Below are 18,552 nucleotides of genomic sequence, written 5' to 3'. Positions count from 1 at the left end.
TCATGTGTGTGTGATTTTTGCTTTGACATCGGATGTGGGGGCAGGGGGTTGGGAGCACAGTGAGGAGGCATATGGTGTGTGTGTGAGTGTGAGTGTGTGTCTGAACGGCTGACCAAAAATATGACAATGTTCTCAGTGTCTGGGGGCTGGATGGCAGCTATTTTGGTTGTCTCTGGCATCTTTCTCTGGGCAGGTGGCATATCTTAAAAGTCATTGGCGTCAAGAATAAGAATGGGCCTTTGGAGCTCTTCTGGGTCAATCCACATGCTTACTCAGGGGGAACAGAGGCCTAGAGAGGCCACACAGCAAGGGATTCCAGAATTCAAAGCTGGATTTCAGACTGGTGCCCTTCCCATGCATGCAAGTGGTGAGCATGTGGGCGGTGGGCGGGCACGTGAGCAGAAAAGCCAGTACGGAGCTGCTGTCGCCCATGGCTTTGTATGGGGATGGAAGGGCTCAGATGGCATGTGCGTCCCTGTGAGTGACTCTAGCTCTGGGCTTCGAGGACTCCGTGTGTGTGTGTGCGAGTGCACGTGCGCACGCACGCGTGCTATCTCCGTGAAGACTGGATCCTCCATCGCGATCCTCTCCCTCCCCGGCGTTAGCAGCTCCTTCCTGGCGTGAGGAAGGGCTTTCATCACGGGAACTCTGAGCAGCTCCCTAGGGCCTTTCGTCTCTCCCTCCTGCTTTAAACCCAGCTCTAATCTCTTACAACAGTATTTTAAAAAATGGATTTGTATATTTGTTTTCTGTTTTCTCTTTACAAGTTCCCTGCTAAATTTTAAGTCCCCCACCCCACCCTATTTTTTGTTTTCACAGTTTAAAGCTGGAAAAGAATTAAAAGAAAAATACTATTTGATTTTCTTGCGAGTAAATCCACTTATATATTTACATTTATTTATAGTTTGTGGTTTTTTTTATTAAAAAAAAATCACCACTTTTTTCCTTTTTCTTTTGTAAAAAGAAACCTTTTTGCAATGTCATTGTTGGACCCACAGAACCCCAAGGGGGCTTCAGTGAGTCCAAGGACCCCCAAAGGGTCAGTGAGCCCCCTTCCCAGGGGGCAGGGGGGCCTATGAGTCTGGGGGTCCACCATCGCCTCAGGGTCATCTAGTGGCCCTGAGGTGAGGGGTGAGGAGGGAGAGCTGCTTTATATCCCCCGGGGGGTGGGATCTCCTGCCCCCAAGGACGGGAGCTTGGGGTGGTGACCCCAAGAGGCTCACCCTGAGGATTCCGGGGTTTCTGGGCATCTCAGCAAGCCACCGGCGGCCATCCCCTCTCCTTCCTTTCCCTCAAGGCCTAGGAAGTCATCACAGTGGGTTAAGGACCATTAAGGACTGGGAACCTGGGGACTGGGCAAGCCCCAAGTGCACCCCCTCCAGGCACCTTTCGGACAGGAGGGACCAAGGACTCTTGGGTCACCTGGAGGCCTATAATTGCCCCATTGATGCTGGGTGGAGTGGGCTTGCAAGCCAGGAGCTGGCCCAGCATTCCTGGGGCACCCATCCAGAGGCTCCAGGGACCTGGCAGTGACCAAGAGGCTCACCTGGCCCCGGGGGCCTCTGAGTCTCCACCCCCCACTCACCCAGGGAGGCAGAGCCCGCTTGGGGTTAAAGGGAACAGAAAAGTAACTCTCCCGAGTTTAAAAAAACAAACAAGTAACATAAAGTCCTGATTAAATGCAAAGAACATCCCCTTTCCTTTCTGTTCCTTCTCATTTTTTTGCTTTAATGTTATCTTGGTTCCCTTTTATTTTTCATTTAAATTGGTTTTTATTAAATGTTAAAATAATGGTACATGGGAAATCATGCATTTTCTTTTAGATTTATTTTCTATTTTAAATTTTTATCCTCTCTTGCTTTTTTTTTTTTTTAAAGTTTGTTTTTCCTTTCCTCTTTTATGTGTTTTTCACGTTTTCTGTTGTTTGGCTTCTTTGTTCCTCTTATATTTTGTTCTTTTTTTTAAATTTACTTATGTTTTTCTCTTTTTTTGTTTTTTTGCTTTTGGAAGGTTTTCCCCGTGGATGGTTGTTTCCCCCACCCGCCCCCCACCCCCCCGGCCCACCCCGCGGGCTGCACCCCCACTCCGGGCTCTGCCTGGGACCCGGCAGGCGGCGCTTGCGAGGCCCCCGTAGCTTCATACGGGGGTGGTCCGGCGGTTGGCTGTGTTGGAGTGGAGAGAGTCTTTGTTCTCCTTCTGGATACAGTTGTGAACTTGGAGGAAGCTGTTATCCCTGTCGGAGTTGTAGGTGGCGGTGGGCGTGGTGGCGGCCTTCAGGGGGTCCCTGCTGAGGGTGTACATGGAGATCTCTGTGGACGGCAGGGTGTTGAAGCCCTTGAGGCCCACGGGGGAGGCGTCCCTGGAGTGTGAGGGCTCGGTGGAGCGGGAGCTGGAGCGGCTGCGGCGCTGGTAGCGGTAGCGGTAGCTGGGGATGCGGGTGATGGCGGAGGCCTGGAGGTAGTCCGTGGCGCGGGCTGTGGCCCGCAGCTGTTTGTGCCGGTCGATAAACATGTGCACGGCCAGCACGCCGACCATCTCGGCGATGATGAAGGACAGGGCCCCAAAGTAGAAGGACCAGCCGTACGAGTAACTATTCTTTTTGGAGTCACTCTTGGAGGGGTCTCCGGCATTGGCAGATATGTACACTATGATGCCAATGATGTTACTCAGACCTGTGGGGCACAGGATGGAAACGGAGGTGGGCGGGGCAGAATCAGAGAGAAGGACATTAATTTCCAAGCCAAACGCCAGGCACCGGGCAGGATTCAAGGATGGGGCAGTTGGATGGGCTGTGGTTTCCGCAGTGCATGGGTAGGTGAGTATATAGGGATGTTGGCAAGCATCACTTTAATGGTTTATGATTGTATTTGGAGAGAGTTACAAAGGGAAGAACTAAGGGAAACAGATACGGAAGAGGGGAGAGAGGCATTCATTCTACAACTGTTGCGTAACAATAATATATATTGTGTATTGGGCATATACCACCTGCCTTCACTGCTAAGTGCTTTTCAAGGGGTTTGCAGATGAGGAAGTGGATCACAGAGAGGTTAAGTAACTTGCTCAAGGCTGCACAGGGATTTGAAGCTGATGTAGTGGGGTGTTAAGATCGCCTGGATTCAAAGCCTTTGGCGAGGTAGCCTGGGTCCGAATGCCCAGAGCTGGGGAGGGGCGAGGCAGGCCTTGCTCCTGTGGGCCAGCAGAGCACTGAGCGAACGGGCACGTGTGGGCGCTGCTGGGGTCCGGGACTCGGGGACTGCCACCTGACTGTCGTCCTTACTAAATGGCTCGTGCTGCAGCCCATGTTCTTTTTCTGTATTTGGAAGCACATGTGATTTGTCATATAACTGAGCTGAGAAAGTGGTTCTGGGTCCCTGCCTGCTTCCACCTGGGTGGGGTGGTACGGGAAGAGGGCAAGTGAGGGTAGGCCCAGTACCCAGAGAGGGACCTGGCATCCGGGTCCTTTTCTAAGAGGTAGGAGGAAGGTAGGCCACTGGGCTGAGGGACAGGGTCTGGGATGTTTCTGGAGGACTCGGTGGGCAGGGGGAGGGCGCTCAGGGTTGCACAGTCTCCTTCCCCTCAATACAACCTGTTGCAAGGCCCAGAGATTCCTCTCCCCTGCCCCCCTCTCTGCCAGGTCCTCCCAGCCAGTGAGCACCCAAATGTCAGCCTTCTCCCCATTGGCGGGCCTGGGCTCTGGCCTGCCTGACTTAGTGGCCATTACCTGCAGACACGAAGAAGATGCCGGCACTCAGGATGATGTTGTGTCGAGTCTTATAGAACTCGCTGGCTGCGATGCAGAGTCCACCCATGAAAAGCAGAATCACACTCAGGATTGGGAAAATGCTCGAGGCCCTCACGGCCCCTGTGGAACATGGAGGGTCAGGGAGAGAAAGAACGTGGCTGTGAGACTGAGGTATGCAGGGGGCACAGAAGGGCAGCACACAGGTTTTCTGGACGTAGGACCAGAGCCGAGGTTGCTTAGCAATACCAGGGAGGAGGGAGAGGGAGCAAGCCACCCTCTGGCTCACAGCCCTTCAGGGGCTCATCTCTGCCTGAAGGCACAAACTTCATGCCTCCTAAGGCCTACAAGGTCCTGTGTGACTTGACTTCCCCAGCTCCAGCCTCGTACCTATGTTCCTCTTGTCCAGCCACAGCAAACTTCCCAGATCATGTCATCGCATGTTTCTGACTTTGATATACTGAGCTTTTTTACTAGAATGTTTTTTCTGCTTTTTTTCACTCAGCAAACTTCTATTCACCCATGAAAACCCCACTGGAAGTTCCCTTGTCCATGAAGCCTTCACTGACATCCTTAGGCAAAGTTTTTAGCTCTTGCTCCTGCTCTATGCAGTACTTTGGGAACGTAGAGAGGCAGTGCATTATAGTGGTTAGGGACTCACATGGCCTGGATTTGGGAGTTCAGTGTGGCTTAGGGATTTATTAGCTGTATAAGTTTGGATATATTATCTTAATTCTCCGTGCCTCAATTTCCTCATTTGTAAAGTGGGGTGGAGATGGTAACAGTGCCTGCCTCCTAAGATTGTTACGATGATTAACTGAGTTGATTTTGATCTGCACCTAGACAGGTCTGCGAGGGCACACAGTAAACTTTGAGGACCGATAGTATCTAGGTGGCATGCGTGGGGTGAACCCTAGCTGTGTGAGTGGATGAGGGCATGGGGTGGGGGGCAGTAGGGTTACTCTGCATCCTCAGCACTCCCTCCCCTCCAGGCAAGGATGGCGGTGCCCCCTCCTCAGACCTGAATGGCTGTTCTCTCCCTGTGAGTCATTTCTAAGAGAAGATGCTGTATGCCCAACCTGAGCCCTCTGCCCACACACACCTGCACACACATGCATGCCTGGATGTGCACAGTTAAAGCTATCCATGTTCTCATCTTCATGAGCATGCAGGGATGGTGAGAACTTACTGAAGAACCAGGAGAGAGGGAATATTTGTCAAGCACCCACTCTGCGTCAGGTGTTAAGTGGGTACCTAACAAACATTATATAACTTAATCCTCATAAGAGCCCTTCAGGGTGTGTTTTTTTAGCTCCAACTGACATGTGAGAAAACTAAAGTTCAGAGAGGTGAAGTAACTTGCCCAAGGCTGTCCAGCAGGTGAAGCAGAATGGGGATTTTGCAGTTAGTCTCCCCTGAGTTCAAATCCTGGCTTTGTCACTTACTCCCTCTGTGACCTTGGGCAAGAGTCTTACCTCTCTGAATCTCAGTCTCCCATCCCCTAGAGTGGGAGGGGCAGGAGTAGCACCCAGCTGACCGGAGTGGTGGGGGGTCCTGCTGCTCAAAGGGCGGTCTGAGCACCGGCAGCACAGGCATCACGGGGCAGTGGGATGGAAATGCAGGTTCCCAGGCCCCATCTGGCCCTACTTGCTGAGTCGGAACATACATGTTAACAAGAGCCTCATAATAAGATTTGTGCCCTGTCTGGTGTGGCTCAGTGGATTTGGTCGGCCTGCGAACTGAAATGTCGCTGGTTCCATTCCCAGTCAGTGCACATGGCCTGGGTTGTGGGCCAGGTCACTAGCTGTGGGCGTGTTAGAGGCAGCCAGCAGATGTTTTTCTTCCTCTCTTCTCCCTCCCTCCCCACTCTCTAAAAATAAATAAATAAATAAGCAAACTTAAAAAATGATTTGTTGGTGCCTGAAACTTTGTAAGGATTAAAGTGGATAACGTCTGAATTGTTTCTATAAGGAGTACAGTAAAAGGTACAATTTTTGTGATTTTTGATGTCCCTCTGCCTTCAGTCCAGACACAATTTCCCCTCAAATTGTCCTGACTTCCCACTGGGGCTGGTGTGGTCTTGGTGCTAAAATCTATCACAAGAAGCAGAAAATAGCTGATTTGTTTCCTGAACGAGTACTTATTGACCTATGAGTAAGCATACAGAACTACACAGTACCCACTAATACTCATGGAGCTCTTCCTGTGTGCCAGGTTCTCCTCTAAGTGCCTTCCATGGGTTAACCCATTTAGCCCTCACACCCACCCCATGACCATGGGCTTTGGCTTCCAGGAGATCACACACACCTAAAGCAGGTGTTGGCAAGCTTTTTCTATAAAGGGACAGAAGATAAGTATTTCTGGCCATACAGTCTCTGTTGCAGCTGCTTAGCTTTGCCATGATAGCACGAAAACAGCCATAGGCAATATGTAAACAAATGAGTGTGCTTGTGTTCTAATAAAACTTTCTTTGTAAAAAGTCATTGGGCCAGATTTGGCCTGCTGGTCACAGTTTGGCTGCCCCTGGCTGAGAGCATAATGCACAATACTGGGGAAAGGCCACATGGTCTGGAGCGGGGAGATACTTTGCTCCTGATAACTGGGAGTCTAGTGAATAAATACAGGCTGAGTGCCAGCCACTGTGCCAAGTCCAGGCTGGGCATGGAAGACAGTGGGAATGCAACAACAGGCCTGGTCTGTGTCTTTATAAAAAGCCTACATTCTCATGAAGAAGATAAATGTCATCAGATGATCACACAGATAAATAATTATCAACCGGGATAGTGTTATGAAAGAAAGATACCGTGAAGGAAGGTATCTTTGAGTGCTTAGTGTGTGCTGGGACCTTCTAACCACTGGACATGTTAGTACTCATTGCAACCCCAGGAAGCACTTTATTTACCCCTATTATATGCAAGCTAAAACTGGGGCACAGAAAGGTCCAGTCATTTGTCTAAGGCCACCCAGCGAAGGCAGGGCAGGGCTCAGCTTGTGAGCCCAGGTAGTTTGGCTCTATGCTCTGTGTGCCTCACTGCTGCACTGCCCTATGCTTCCTGCCGCTCAGAGGCTCTTCCAAGCTCTAGTGGGCATCAGGGAGGGCTTCCCAGAGGCAGTGCTGTTGGAGCTGACCCCCGATGGAGGAGGAGAGGCTAACTGGGCAGAATAGAGGCAGGGTGTGGAGAGTGTTCCAGGGAGAGGAAGCAGCATGAGCTGGGGCTGGAGGAAGCAGGGCTCACTCTGGGGGTTGACACAGCTGGATAGTGAGGAGATGGTGGAGGGGGCTGAGGAACACGGAGGGAGACGAGGTGGGCTGCAGCCAGGCCACGCAGGGGCCCATGGGTCACCGAGGACCTGTGGGTCATGCTCCAGAGCTTACCTTTATCCCCAGAGCAATGGGAAACATTAAAGGGCTTCAAGTGGGCAGGGCTGTCACAGTCTGCTTTGCATCTTTAAAAACACATGGATTAAGAAGGAGCCAAGGGCGGCTGCAGGAACCAGTGAGAAGGCCGGTGAAGGTGCTTGGCCCAGGGTAGGTTCAGAGGGTATGGGCAGAGGTGGTTGGGTTTGAGGGTTGCTGGAGAGGTGAATTAAGACTTGGCAATGGTGGGTAGTGGCGGAGAAGACAGTGACGTTGAAGACAACTTCTAGGTCTCAGATTTGCTGGCTGGCTGGATAAAACCTCTTGTGAGACTGAGAGGATCAAGCCTAGGGAGTGAGGGTGTGGTTTGGGACAGGCCGAGTTCAAGGTGCTTGGAATGTGCGTGTGCAGCATGGAGGGGACTTGGACGTGCAGGTCTGGGCTGGCCTGGACCTGTAAATGGGGGGTCACAGAGCTGAGCACAGAGGGGCATCCCAGTGGAGGAAGGTGTTTACTGACAGGCTTGGGAAGACTGTGGGCAAACCTCACTGTGTGCCTGGGCTTCTACGTCCTCATCTGTGAAATAGGGATGGAAATGTGAAGTCGGTCTATCTTACAGGGTCACAGCGATTCAATAGGAAAAAGACGAGTGGAAGGCTTTGTAAATGTAGAATGTTGGTAAATTATAACAATTTATTATTTTCTATGTTTGTGACAGAAATGAAAAGTGTCATAAGTACCCAGGAGGGAATGACATCTTACCTTCTGGACAGGGTGGTCTAAGCTGTAAATTCCACGCTAACCCTCTCGTTTGGCAAAATGCTGTAGACAAATCATTTCACCCTCTAGAGTCCACTGGGCCTGGCACCTGTGGCCATCCTTTTGTGAAACCCTTCTTCACAGTGGCCACAGCTGGCGGATGGGGCAGATGCCTGACTGTGAAGGCCGGACGGTTTCCTCACTCAGTCAGGCAGAGGGGGAGGGGTGCCCTGTGGGGGTGGGGTGGCGCGAGGTCAGCAGATCCCAGTCCGGTCCTCACTCTGTTCCTGGCCTTCTCAGAACCCAAGTGTGTGCTTTTACTTCTGTGGGTCCAGGTCTGCACTCTGGGGGGTTGGACTACGTGGTCTTCAAAGTCCTGTGTCCCCCACTCAGCCAGGCCAGGCTTCCATCACACCTTTTCCCCGGGCCAGTCGTGGCCTTCACTCAACTCACCGTCATTGTCAGGGTTAGGGAGGGCGGGCTCCTGATTTTCTGGCACGGAGATAAGCTCTTCAAGCCTGTTATCACATCTGGGATTTGATCCATTGGAACGGGATGGATCGGAGATGCGCTGGGTTAGGAGGAGCGTCCAGGCTCCTGGGCATCTCTCCCTCTCTCCTCCTTCCTCCACTGTGACTGTGAGGGGGATGGGCTACAGAAATGTGTTCGTGAGCATTTGTGTATGAGGGGGTGTGTGAGTGTGCGATTATGAGAATGTGTATGTGACCGAGAGTGTGAGTGTGTGAATGTGTATGTGACTGAGAGTGAGTGTGAGTGAGACTAAGTGTGTGAGTGTGTGGGAGAGATGAGAGAGGAGAGAAAAGAAGGGAGAAGGAGACGGGGGAGGGAGAGAGAGAAGGTGTGGCTGGAGGGAGAGGGACCTCAGAGAAAGCGGAGGGGAAACGATGCTGGGTGTCTGGGCTCCAGGTGTGAGCTGCTTGGGGTCCCACCCTGGCCCTCCCACTGTCTCCGTGGCCTCTGTGCCTCCTCTTTCTCATCCGTGTGATGGGGACACCAGCAGTACCTTTCTCTTAGGGGGTTGTGCGGATGAATGGAGATAATGTGTAAGGTGTCAGGCCCAGCCCAGACACAATCGGGTGTCCAGCGAACATTTGCTAGATATGATGACATGTGGAAGGGAGGTGGAAGCCCAGCGAGCATCCTCCCGGGGGCGCCATCTGTGCGGGTCCCGGGTGCATTCCCAGTTTCTGTTGTCTCTGGGGTTAGGGACCTGCTGCAGGAACTCAGGGGGCCGGGAGGCTGCCTGGAGCATCTCACTCGCTGTCCCCAGAGCCTCAGTTTCTTCTGGTGCCATAGAGAGAGGGTCAGACACCCAGCCTAGAGGGCTGCAGTGAGGAGTCATGAGCAAGCACATTTCAAACAATTAGAACAGTGCCTGGTACCCGAGAGTAGCAGGAAATGTCGCTTTTCCCCACAGCAGAGCATGCTGTTGCTGTTTCTCCCAGGCCTGTTGTTGCCTGGGTTGGTGTTGGTTAAAGCATAGGTTGTGACTCATGATTAGCTCATGAAGTCAGCATGGCGGCTGCAGCCAGCCCTTAAATGAATGAGCCAGGACAGAAGAGAAACTGCCGGCGTGCGCAGAGCTGGTGAAGGGCAGGCCGTTTTGTGAATGCCGGCTCCATTTGCTTGGATGTGAGTGGGCACCAGTTACAGCTTCCAAGGTTTCCTAACTGCAAGGCTGGGTCACAGCAGTTTTAGCCACGCTGACCATGGTGACCTCTGGTGGGAATGTCTCTCAAAACAGTTTTGCTAGAAGGGGCTGCAGGGCTGGGATAGTGGACAGATGTACTTGGCCCTGGATAACGTTCTGGGAGGCAGGTGGCATCCCAGAAGGTATACTGGGCTGGGGTAAGTCCTCAAACTTCTCTGGGCCTCTGTCCAATGGGAAGAGGGGCTGTGTGAATAGCTCCAGCATTTCAGGAGCTGGGAGGGTGTATTGCTGTGCTTCTGAAATCTAACTTGAAGGAGGGGTGGTGGACTTCTCCCATGTGTTCCCTGGGGCAGCTGGGGAGCCCTGATGAAGCACCACCCTAGCCCTTGTCTCATGGCACCTTCAGAGTCCCCCAGGGGACTGGTATTCACCTAGACTCAGAGAAGTTGTGTGACTTGCCCAAGGCCACAGAGCAGACCTGACTTTGAAATCTGGTCTTTTCACTGTAAATCCCGAGCTCAGACCTTGGCATCTGGTATTCCCCACACCTCCCACATTTGGTACATAGGGAGCCCCCCAGTGCCTGGTGGGAATGGTAGAAGGGGATGTGATGGGGGAGTGGCCAGGGGGTGTTCTCTGAGGCTGGGAAGGGTGGCTTAGGCTCGGCTTGAGACCTAGCATCCACCTCTGTCCTCATTCTGGGAAGAGGGTGAACATGCCAGGGGGCCCTGGGAAGGGTGGGTCCTCATTTATTCATTTAGCAAACATCTCCTGGGCCTGACCTGGGACAGGCCTTCTGCTGGGCTAGGTGAAGGGTGGGAGAGTTCTCTGTCTGCAGCTGCTCAGAGGATAGCTGTTCAGGGTCCAGAGGAAGGGAGAAGAGTCCACAGCAGGAATCACAACATACAGGCTAGAAAACACAGTGGTCAGCTCTGGGCGGCCCAGCCTCCTGTGGCATTCCTGGCCCCAAAGAAGGGCGGCGCTACTCACTGCCTCCCAGCCAGGAGTCCTCTCCTACTCTCACTCTTCCCACCCAGGCTGTCAGCAAATGCGCTACCTTCAGCTATACCCAGAATCAGACTCCTTCCCAATCCCCTTCCCAACTCCCACCCAGGTCTCCCCCACCTGCATTTCTAGCTGGTATGGCCATCATCTCCATCTGGTCTCCCTGCTCCTGCTCAGATGCCAGCCAGTCCTCTGGCAGAAGCAGAGTGATGCTGATGGCATGGGTGATAGTTCTCCCCTCCCCTTGCTCAGAACCTTTCCACAGCCCCATCTCAGAGTAAAACTGAGGCCTGCAAATCCTGGCCTCCCACCTGCCTGCTCACGCCTGCTGCCTAACCACGTGGCCTCCTGGCTGTCCCCAAGCCAGCCGGCCTCAGATGCCATAGTGGCTGTTCCCTCTGCCTGGGATGTTCTTCATACCTGCAGGACCAGACGAGCTCTCTCCCCTGCTTTCGGTCTCCTTCCTGGTGAGCACCTCTCTGACCAGCCCCCTGAAACCTGGAGCCCTCTTCTTGGTGCTTCCTCGCCCTTCCCTGCTCAGTCTATACCCCTTGTCCTCTCCGCAGTGTAATATATGCAGCAATAATGGCTGATGCCTACCGAGGGCTGATGTCTACTCTGATCTAGGCTGGTGTGAAGCTTTCTTATACTGACTCACTTAAGACTCATTACAGCCCTAGGAAGGTGCTGAGGACCATCATTCCCACTGAGAGAAGTCTGAGGCCCAGGGAGGTTAACCGAGTGGCAGAGCCAGATTTGAACCCAGGCAGCGTGCGCTATAGCCTGCTGTTATGTTCTCCTGCCTCCGAAGGTGGCCGTGTTCTGTAAATTCGTCCTCCACGTAACCCTGATGCCAGTCCTCCCTGCTTTGGCTGCTCTGCACCTGCCCTTGCTTACAGGTTTCGTTCCTGGTCTAGAGCTGCTTCGGGAACTTTTCTCCTGCTTGAGCGGCCGGTGACTTGGGTGGTCAGTAAATCTCTGGGAAGGTGTCAGCTCTTAGTTCAAGTGTAATCAAAAGAGATCTCTCTTGGTGGGGAGGGAGGGCTTTGGGCATGGAGACCTCACTTGGTGGGGAGCAATAGGCCCTGCCCAGAGCCTTCCCTCTCTTCCCCTTCTGTTCACTTGTGGCTCTGGAAAAAGTAAACTCTGTTGAGTGTGTGTGTGCACGTGTGACCTCTGGGTGTCATCCCCTCCACTCCCCCTGGACATAGTGTGTCAGGGACAGCAGCTGACCCTTGACCCATCGCCTCCAGCCCCAGGCTCTTCCCCCTGGAAAGCCTGATCCCACCTTGCAGTCCTGAGCTACAAGTGGCCTCAAAACAGGATTTGGAGGTCTGGCATATGGTAGCTGCTTAATGCGTGACTGGAAGGAAACTCATTTCCTCTGATCTTCTTCCCCAGCTTTAAGTCACATCGGGACAGCTGGTGAACACCACTCCCATTTCCTGGACACAACACACACACACAAACACATTTACCCTGCGGGAACCCACGTGCACACAAGCACATATGTGCAAACACATAGGCACTTACACATTCAGACAGACAGACACTCAGACTCATGGACACGTAGACACAGAAAGACACAGAACATAGCACTGACTCTTGTCTTCATGCATAAAGACAGACACGCAGGCACATCAACAGTCACAGGAAGTCACACCCCCGTCACCACCACCTCTGTTCTTCACCACGCTCCTCAAGCTTTGGTAAGGAGGGATAAGGATAGGGGCGCCACAGCAGACACATCCGACGGACCCACAGAGCTGGTTGGGAAAACAGTGCTGGTCACCGCGGGTTCCTGGGTAAGCTGGCGGTACTGAAGCTCACACATGAGCCACAGCTTTGCAGGCCCAGATGTGGGGAGGCCCAGGGTGGTAACCAGGGCCAGTGAGAGCTGTTCTTCCCTGACACGAGGGAGCCCCTGCACTCAGTGTCCAGGAGAAGCTGTGGAACTCCTCAGATATTTATGGGGACTGGGAAATAAGGGCATTTATTCATTCATTCACCCATCCTGTCACATGTTAACTGGGTACCTTCCATATGCCAGGCCCTTCAGGAGGTGCTGAACAAAGCTTGAAGCTCAGACTGCTGGCTTGAGAACCAGTGAGCCCCGCCTTCTTTGCCACCCAGGAGATGAGCTCTGCACTCCTGCCCTGTCAAGCCAGCCAGCATTCTCTCCCTTTCCTCTCTAGATCCTCACTCCAGCTGCCGGACCAAGGACGGCAGCACTTACCAGGCCACCTCACTGGCCACCCCTCCTCAGCCTCCTTGTCTTGCCGTGAAGTCCTTTCATTAGAGCACAGATTTGGTCTGTTTTGTTCACTCTTTAATCTTCAGTACCTAGAACAGTGCCTGACACCTAGTATGGGCCCCATAAATATGTGTCAAATGAATGAATGAATGAATACATGTGAATCTCCAGGGAGATACGTGTGTGTGTGTATATAATCTGCTTCTAAGTGGTCTTTCAAACTTGATATCATATGCAGAAGTAGGGGAAGAAGGGAGGCCTAGGGCAGGAGCAAGGAAAAGTAGGTATTTCAGATCCTTGGCCAACTGCATCTCCTTGTTTTCATAATGCTACTGTTTGGTGGGCGATTTCCAGTTTTTACAGATGGGGAGACTAGGGTCTTGGAGGTGAAAGCACAGGCAGAGCAAGGGCTGAGCTGTTGCTTGAATGCAGGTCTGTTGGATGCTAGGAAGGAGCTGCGCTCCTGGGAAGCCAAGGCCCAAGGAAGAGCCACTGGGAGAGCTCCTGGAGGCCATGGCTCTGCCCAGCAAGGCCTGTAGTCCCACAGCAACCACACGCTCGGGCCTCCGTCTGTTTCAGGTGTGTGGCCCTGTGCCAGGCCCCCTGCTGGGCACTGGGAGTCAGAGATGGTTCAGAACAGATCCTGCCCCCAAGGCAAGCAGAGTCCGGCGGACTCCTTTCTGGAGTCTACTCTGCTTGTGTCCTGTGCCCCCCCGAGTCTGAGGCAGGCTAAGTGTGAATGGTCAGAGCCAGAGATGCCTGGTCTCAGCACACAGGGCTCTGTGCGTCTCTCTTTGCTGAGCCCCTTTCCACCTCCCTGGATCCCCCACCTCTGAGACCCCTGTCTCTCCTCACAGTCCTCTGCTGTCCTCTGGAAACTCAGCAGTGTCCTGTCCCACTGCCCACTCATAGTCCTGCCATCTCTGCCTCCCAAACAGCACCTCACTTCTCACTGCCACAGCCACAGCTGGTCCAACCACCATTGCCCCCTGGGATCTAGCCTCCTGGCCTTGACTGTTGTCCTTTAACGATCCCCTGCCTCCCTGCAGCAGCCAGAACTGACCCTTCACATCAGTGCCCCATCTCATGGTTCCCATCATGGAGCGAGGTCCACTTTCTTCCCAGGAGGACTGGGCTCCTCTGCTCATGGATACCCTCCATTCATGCCCTGGGCTCTAATCTGCAAACACACTGCCTTCTTCCTGCCTTAACAAGGCCTTTGCTCTTGCCATTCCCTCCACAGGTACCTGCTTCCCCAAACTACTCTTAGCTCCCTTTTCATTTAGAGGAACTGTCCTAACCACCTGTCTAGGTAACACCCCTCCCTGCACTTTGCCCAACTCTCTACCTTTCATCCGAAGGGTGAAACTATCCGCTCTGAAACTATTTCACAGTGCTCTGAAACTATCCAGGGGGTGTTTATGCACTTGATTATTGCTTGTTTTACCCACTGAAATGTAACCATTCAAAGGCCCCAGCTTTCTCTGGATCCCCCATACCGAAAACAGTGCCTGGAACATAGTGAGTACTTAGTGAATGGGTCATAAGTGAATGAGTGAATGAATGAGTGAATGAATGAGTGAATGAATGAGTGCTTCTAGAGTCCAAGTCTCAGCTTTGGTGCTACCTGCTCTAGGGACTCCTTCTGGAATGACCTCCTCCATGCTGGGTGAGGAGCCATGCTCCCTTGCACCCCACACTTTCTGCTAGCCTGTGTCATGTCATACCCCTCATACTCATGGGTCTGTTTCCAGACAGCAAGCGCTTAGGGACGGGGCTGCTTCCCTGTCTCTCACGGCCTGCCATGTGGCAGCAGCATCCTGCAGATAGTTGACTCGGGCTCCACCCCCTCAGGTGCAGCCCTGCCCACCTCAGGAGAAGTCCTGTAAACCTCCTGGGGCCCCAGCTCTGCCCACCTTGTAAGGCAGAGGATCCTTCAAGAATGAGCCTTGTCTTCAAGCTTCTCTAGCCTACCAGGTTAGAGCTAACAGAGAATGATAGGAACTCACATCTTCTAGCTTTAAAAAGTTACTTTTATTGTCTAGTCCAAGATTAGCACATTCTAGATTGGGGCCAGCAAACTGTGCTAAATGTGGCCTGCTGCCTGTTTTTGTAAATAAAGTTTCGTTGGAGCACGGCCACCCTAATTGGCTTTCGTTATTTTCTGTGTCACTTTCGTGCTGCAGGGTAGCTTGGACAGACTGTACAGCCTGCAAAGCCTAAAATACTTGCTATTTGTTATTTTACAGAAAAGGTTGCTGACCTCCTATTAGAGATGCTAAAAAATATTGTTGGATTAAGTCTACTCAGACTCTTGGATCCCCCTGCACTGCTAGTATACGTTCAAGTCTTTTGTCCAGGGACCCCAGAATAACCAAACGCTCTAAGCTCTTCTCTTTAAGAATAAGGAAATGGAGGTCCAAAATAGTAGGAACAGTCACCGAAGAGGCCTCTATGCTTTCTTACTTAACAAACAGCACCTCCTGTGTTCCAGGAGCTGTTTTAGGCACAGTGAAGAATGAGGCAGGTCCTGCTGCAAGCACTTGGCATTGAGCTGACAAAGTACTAACTACACAGTTGCTATGTTCCACCAGCGTGGCTCTGGGTGTGGGGCTCAGCTCTGCGCCCCCTTCCGCCCTGATGTGCGGGCTGCATCTCTGCCATGTGGGTCTCCCAGTCCAGCAGTTTCCCTGAGGGTCCTGCCCACCAGGCTCTGCACCACGTGGTCTCCCTGGGGCCACAGCCTGTGTCTCATTCATTCATCTCTATCTCAGCTGTGAGCACAGGGTCTACCATCCAGAAGGCGCTCAATCTGCCTTCACACCACTGCCAAACTCCTCCGGGAGCCCCAGACACGGTAACAGGGAACACAACCAAACGGCCCTTTAGGAATTCCATTTAAGAGTGGCATATTGCAAGAATTGATTTAAAAAAAAAAAGGTGAGCATTGTAAGATATTTTCTCGCCTTTAAAAAGAAATCTATAAATTGCATCATGTTCCCTTCTCTTCTCTTCCCGGTTGCCTGGCTGACCTCGTGTTTTATGGGCTTTTCAGGCTGACCTGAAATTGGGTTTGATGTGAAGAATAATTATTGAAAGAGACGAGTGATCCATATAATAAAATGCCTCCTACATTTTTCATAGAAGTGATCTGAGAGTAATGCTAACCACTCTGCCGTGGGGGAGGGGAGGCTCAGAGGAGGGATGCTTCTGGGAGGAGCCGGAGGAGCGGGAGGAGCGCAGGTCTCAGGGAGAGTGGGTCTGAGAGCCTGGAGCCCAGCCCGCAGCCACTTCTGCTGGGGCGGCTTTGCTGTCCCAGGCGTCAAGGACCCTCAGCCCCTCTCCTGGAAATCCTTTCCTCGGGGAACATTTCATCATGTTAGTTTCTGTGAATTCTTGAGACATTCTCTTTGGGACTCAAATGCTTTCTCTTGAAAATATGTCTCAAGTGGGTTTAAGATAGCACCTGTTACATCAGGATTTATCTTAGACTTGACTTGTGGGGGAAGAAAAGAATCTCATTTATTGTTTCAGTAGAAGTTCTAATCTGGCACTGCCTGATGAGTTTCTTCATTCAGTTATTCAAGACATATTTACTGAGGGCACTGAGCTGAAAATACAGTGCAGCCAAGATAGGAAGAGCCCTTGGTCTGGCAGTGTGGGTGGGGCTGTGAGGGAGACAAGGATCCCACAGCACATTGAAAGTGGTGTGCACTGGGAATCTGTTCAGGAGCATGGAGGACTTCCTGGAAGAGGTGATGTTTTGGCTGAGACCTGGAGGATGAGTAGGAGTTTGCCAGACAAAGAAGAGAGGGAAAGGTGTCGGGGGCAGAGGGCACAGCACGTATGAAGGTTTGGCCCCTGGACAGAAGGAAAGGAGAGAGGCTCAGCTTTTTGCCTGCCCTCTGCTGAGACAGGGGACTCTAGAGAGTCCTGGTGCTTGGCACTCAGCACATTGGTGGGCAGGCCCATCACTGGGAAGGAGGTAAGGAACTCTGCACTCACGGAGGAAGTATTCTGCTGTGTCAGCCTCGTAATCTGCATCCTCCGGGAAGTGATCGATCTGCTTGCAGAGACCTTTGAAGTTCCCTGGAAAACAAGGGCAGAAAGGATGCATGAGATGTTATAGTTTCTGGGGTTCAGTGCCCACTGGCCTCTTCCTGACCTCTCACTCTCCTGAAGCTGGCTCAGTCCCCTTCCTCTCCCTTGACAGAAGGTCTTGCTTTGTCTGTTTGCACATCCTCCTAGTGAATCAAAACACACACCCTTCCCCCCCACCAGTGCTGAGAGGAGACTCCGAAACCCAGCCTTTAACTCCTGCACGGAAGCTTCTGAGCTGGGGACTGCCACCAAGGCTAGACTGAGGCTAGAGGCTGATGAACCATGAACCTAGGGTGTGAGGCCATCTCTGTGTCTCAGCTCAGCTGGGAGTCACTGCAGTTTGCACGAGAGAACGCTTTCCAGAGAAGGCAGGCCCCAGACTGATGCTGACAAACATTCCCGCAGCTCTTCAGACAAGCTTGCAAAGCACCTCTCCTCTGCAGTGGCATAGAGTTCACGGCCCCAGCCCCCAACAGCCCTGAAATCCAGGGTGGCGAGCCCCCACTGGGGCTGGGCCCTCTGCCAGGATCTTAGACTAGACATGTTCTGGCTCTGCCAGAGGCCTGTGAGGGGTAGTTTCTCCGTTTTACAGATGAAGAAACAGGCTCAGGGAGGCTGAATGACTGAATAAGCCCTCGTGCCAGGAAGTGATGGAATCAGGGCTTTTGACACTTAAGTATTTGCTCAGTGAGAAGGTGGGAACCGGCTCAGGTGAAAACCCCAGCTCAGTGCCACAGCAGGCCCCACCGCGGCTGCTAAGTGAATGAGTGAACTGCGCAGTGCACCCTCTGTGAACACAGACCTGCGCAGCAGAACTGAGAGCCATGTCCGCTTCATGACAGTAGGGACTTTTGTGTCCCCAGCACCAGCATAGGTGCAACAAATGTCGGCTGACTTTCCCTGAACAAATGAACCATCGGACCTGGGCTGGGTGACGGGGTGTAGAGAGTGACAGGCAGGTTTGGGAGCTGCAGGCCTCACTGAGTGCCTCAGTTTCCTCACCTGAAAGTGGAGGTCTGTGCCCAGGTTGTCGTGGGGAATAGATGAGCTGACATAGGTAAAGTGCTCAGAGCCAGGCCTTGCATGCTAGTGAGCGTGCCCGAGGGCACTGCCGTGAGGGCCAGATGGACTTGACTACATTCAGCCGCTGACGCTTGGGGTTTTTCTGTGACAGTAGCTGATATAACCTAATTAATACAGTCCTCAGTTCATGATGGCAGTTTATTTTCCTGTAGAATTCTGAGCCATATAGCCCACAGAGAGAGTTTTACTATGTACTACAGAAAGTATTTAGGAATTTTAAAAGATTATAACATAAACCTATATATATTATATACACCTGCATATATAGGGCACATGAAGATAATTACATGAAAATAAGTAATTTAGGTGTTTCTAGTTATTATTATATGCTGCATGTTACAGAAAAGATGGTTGACCCCCCCATCACCTCCCATCCACTGTCTCTGTCCCAATTTCTGCAAGAGAAATTTCCCAGAGCATTTTGGGACTTCTGGTCACTTCATGGAAGTTTTGTAGGGTCCCAAGGGCACAGTGTTTCACCAAAATGTTCCCACAGGGCCGGTCTCTTCTCTGAGTGTTCTGGACATCCCGCTTCTTGCTCCCCCATGCCCTGACCTTGTTGTCTCCCCACTTCTCTGGAG

The 18,552-nt window shown here is 52.3% G+C and overlaps 1 protein-coding gene across 1 annotated transcript in view; it reads right to left on the bottom strand.

The window, feature by feature from the left end:
* Nucleotides 1–2,091: 2,091 nt before the first annotated feature.
* The window catches only part of CACNG2 (calcium voltage-gated channel auxiliary subunit gamma 2), a 105,855-nt gene continuing 89,394 nt past the window's right edge, over nucleotides 2,092–18,552 (bottom strand). The window contains exons 2-4 of the mRNA XM_037160472.2: nucleotides 16,793–16,876; nucleotides 3,722–3,862; nucleotides 2,092–2,672 (exon numbers count right to left, since the gene is read on the bottom strand). Of these exons, the coding sequence (XP_037016367.1) occupies nucleotides 2,137–2,672; nucleotides 3,722–3,862; nucleotides 16,793–16,876 (761 nt within the window). The 3' untranslated portion in view covers nucleotides 2,092–2,136. The remainder of the gene's footprint in view (nucleotides 2,673–3,721; nucleotides 3,863–16,792; nucleotides 16,877–18,552) is intronic.

This window comes from Artibeus jamaicensis, unplaced genomic scaffold (assembly GCF_021234435.1).
Source record: "Artibeus jamaicensis isolate MK-2021 breed Jamaican fruit bat unplaced genomic scaffold, CSHL_Jam_final contig_233, whole genome shotgun sequence".
In the NCBI taxonomy this organism is placed as follows: Eukaryota; Metazoa; Chordata; class Mammalia; order Chiroptera; family Phyllostomidae; genus Artibeus; species Artibeus jamaicensis.
This window is presented reverse-complemented; position numbering and strand designations above follow the sequence as displayed.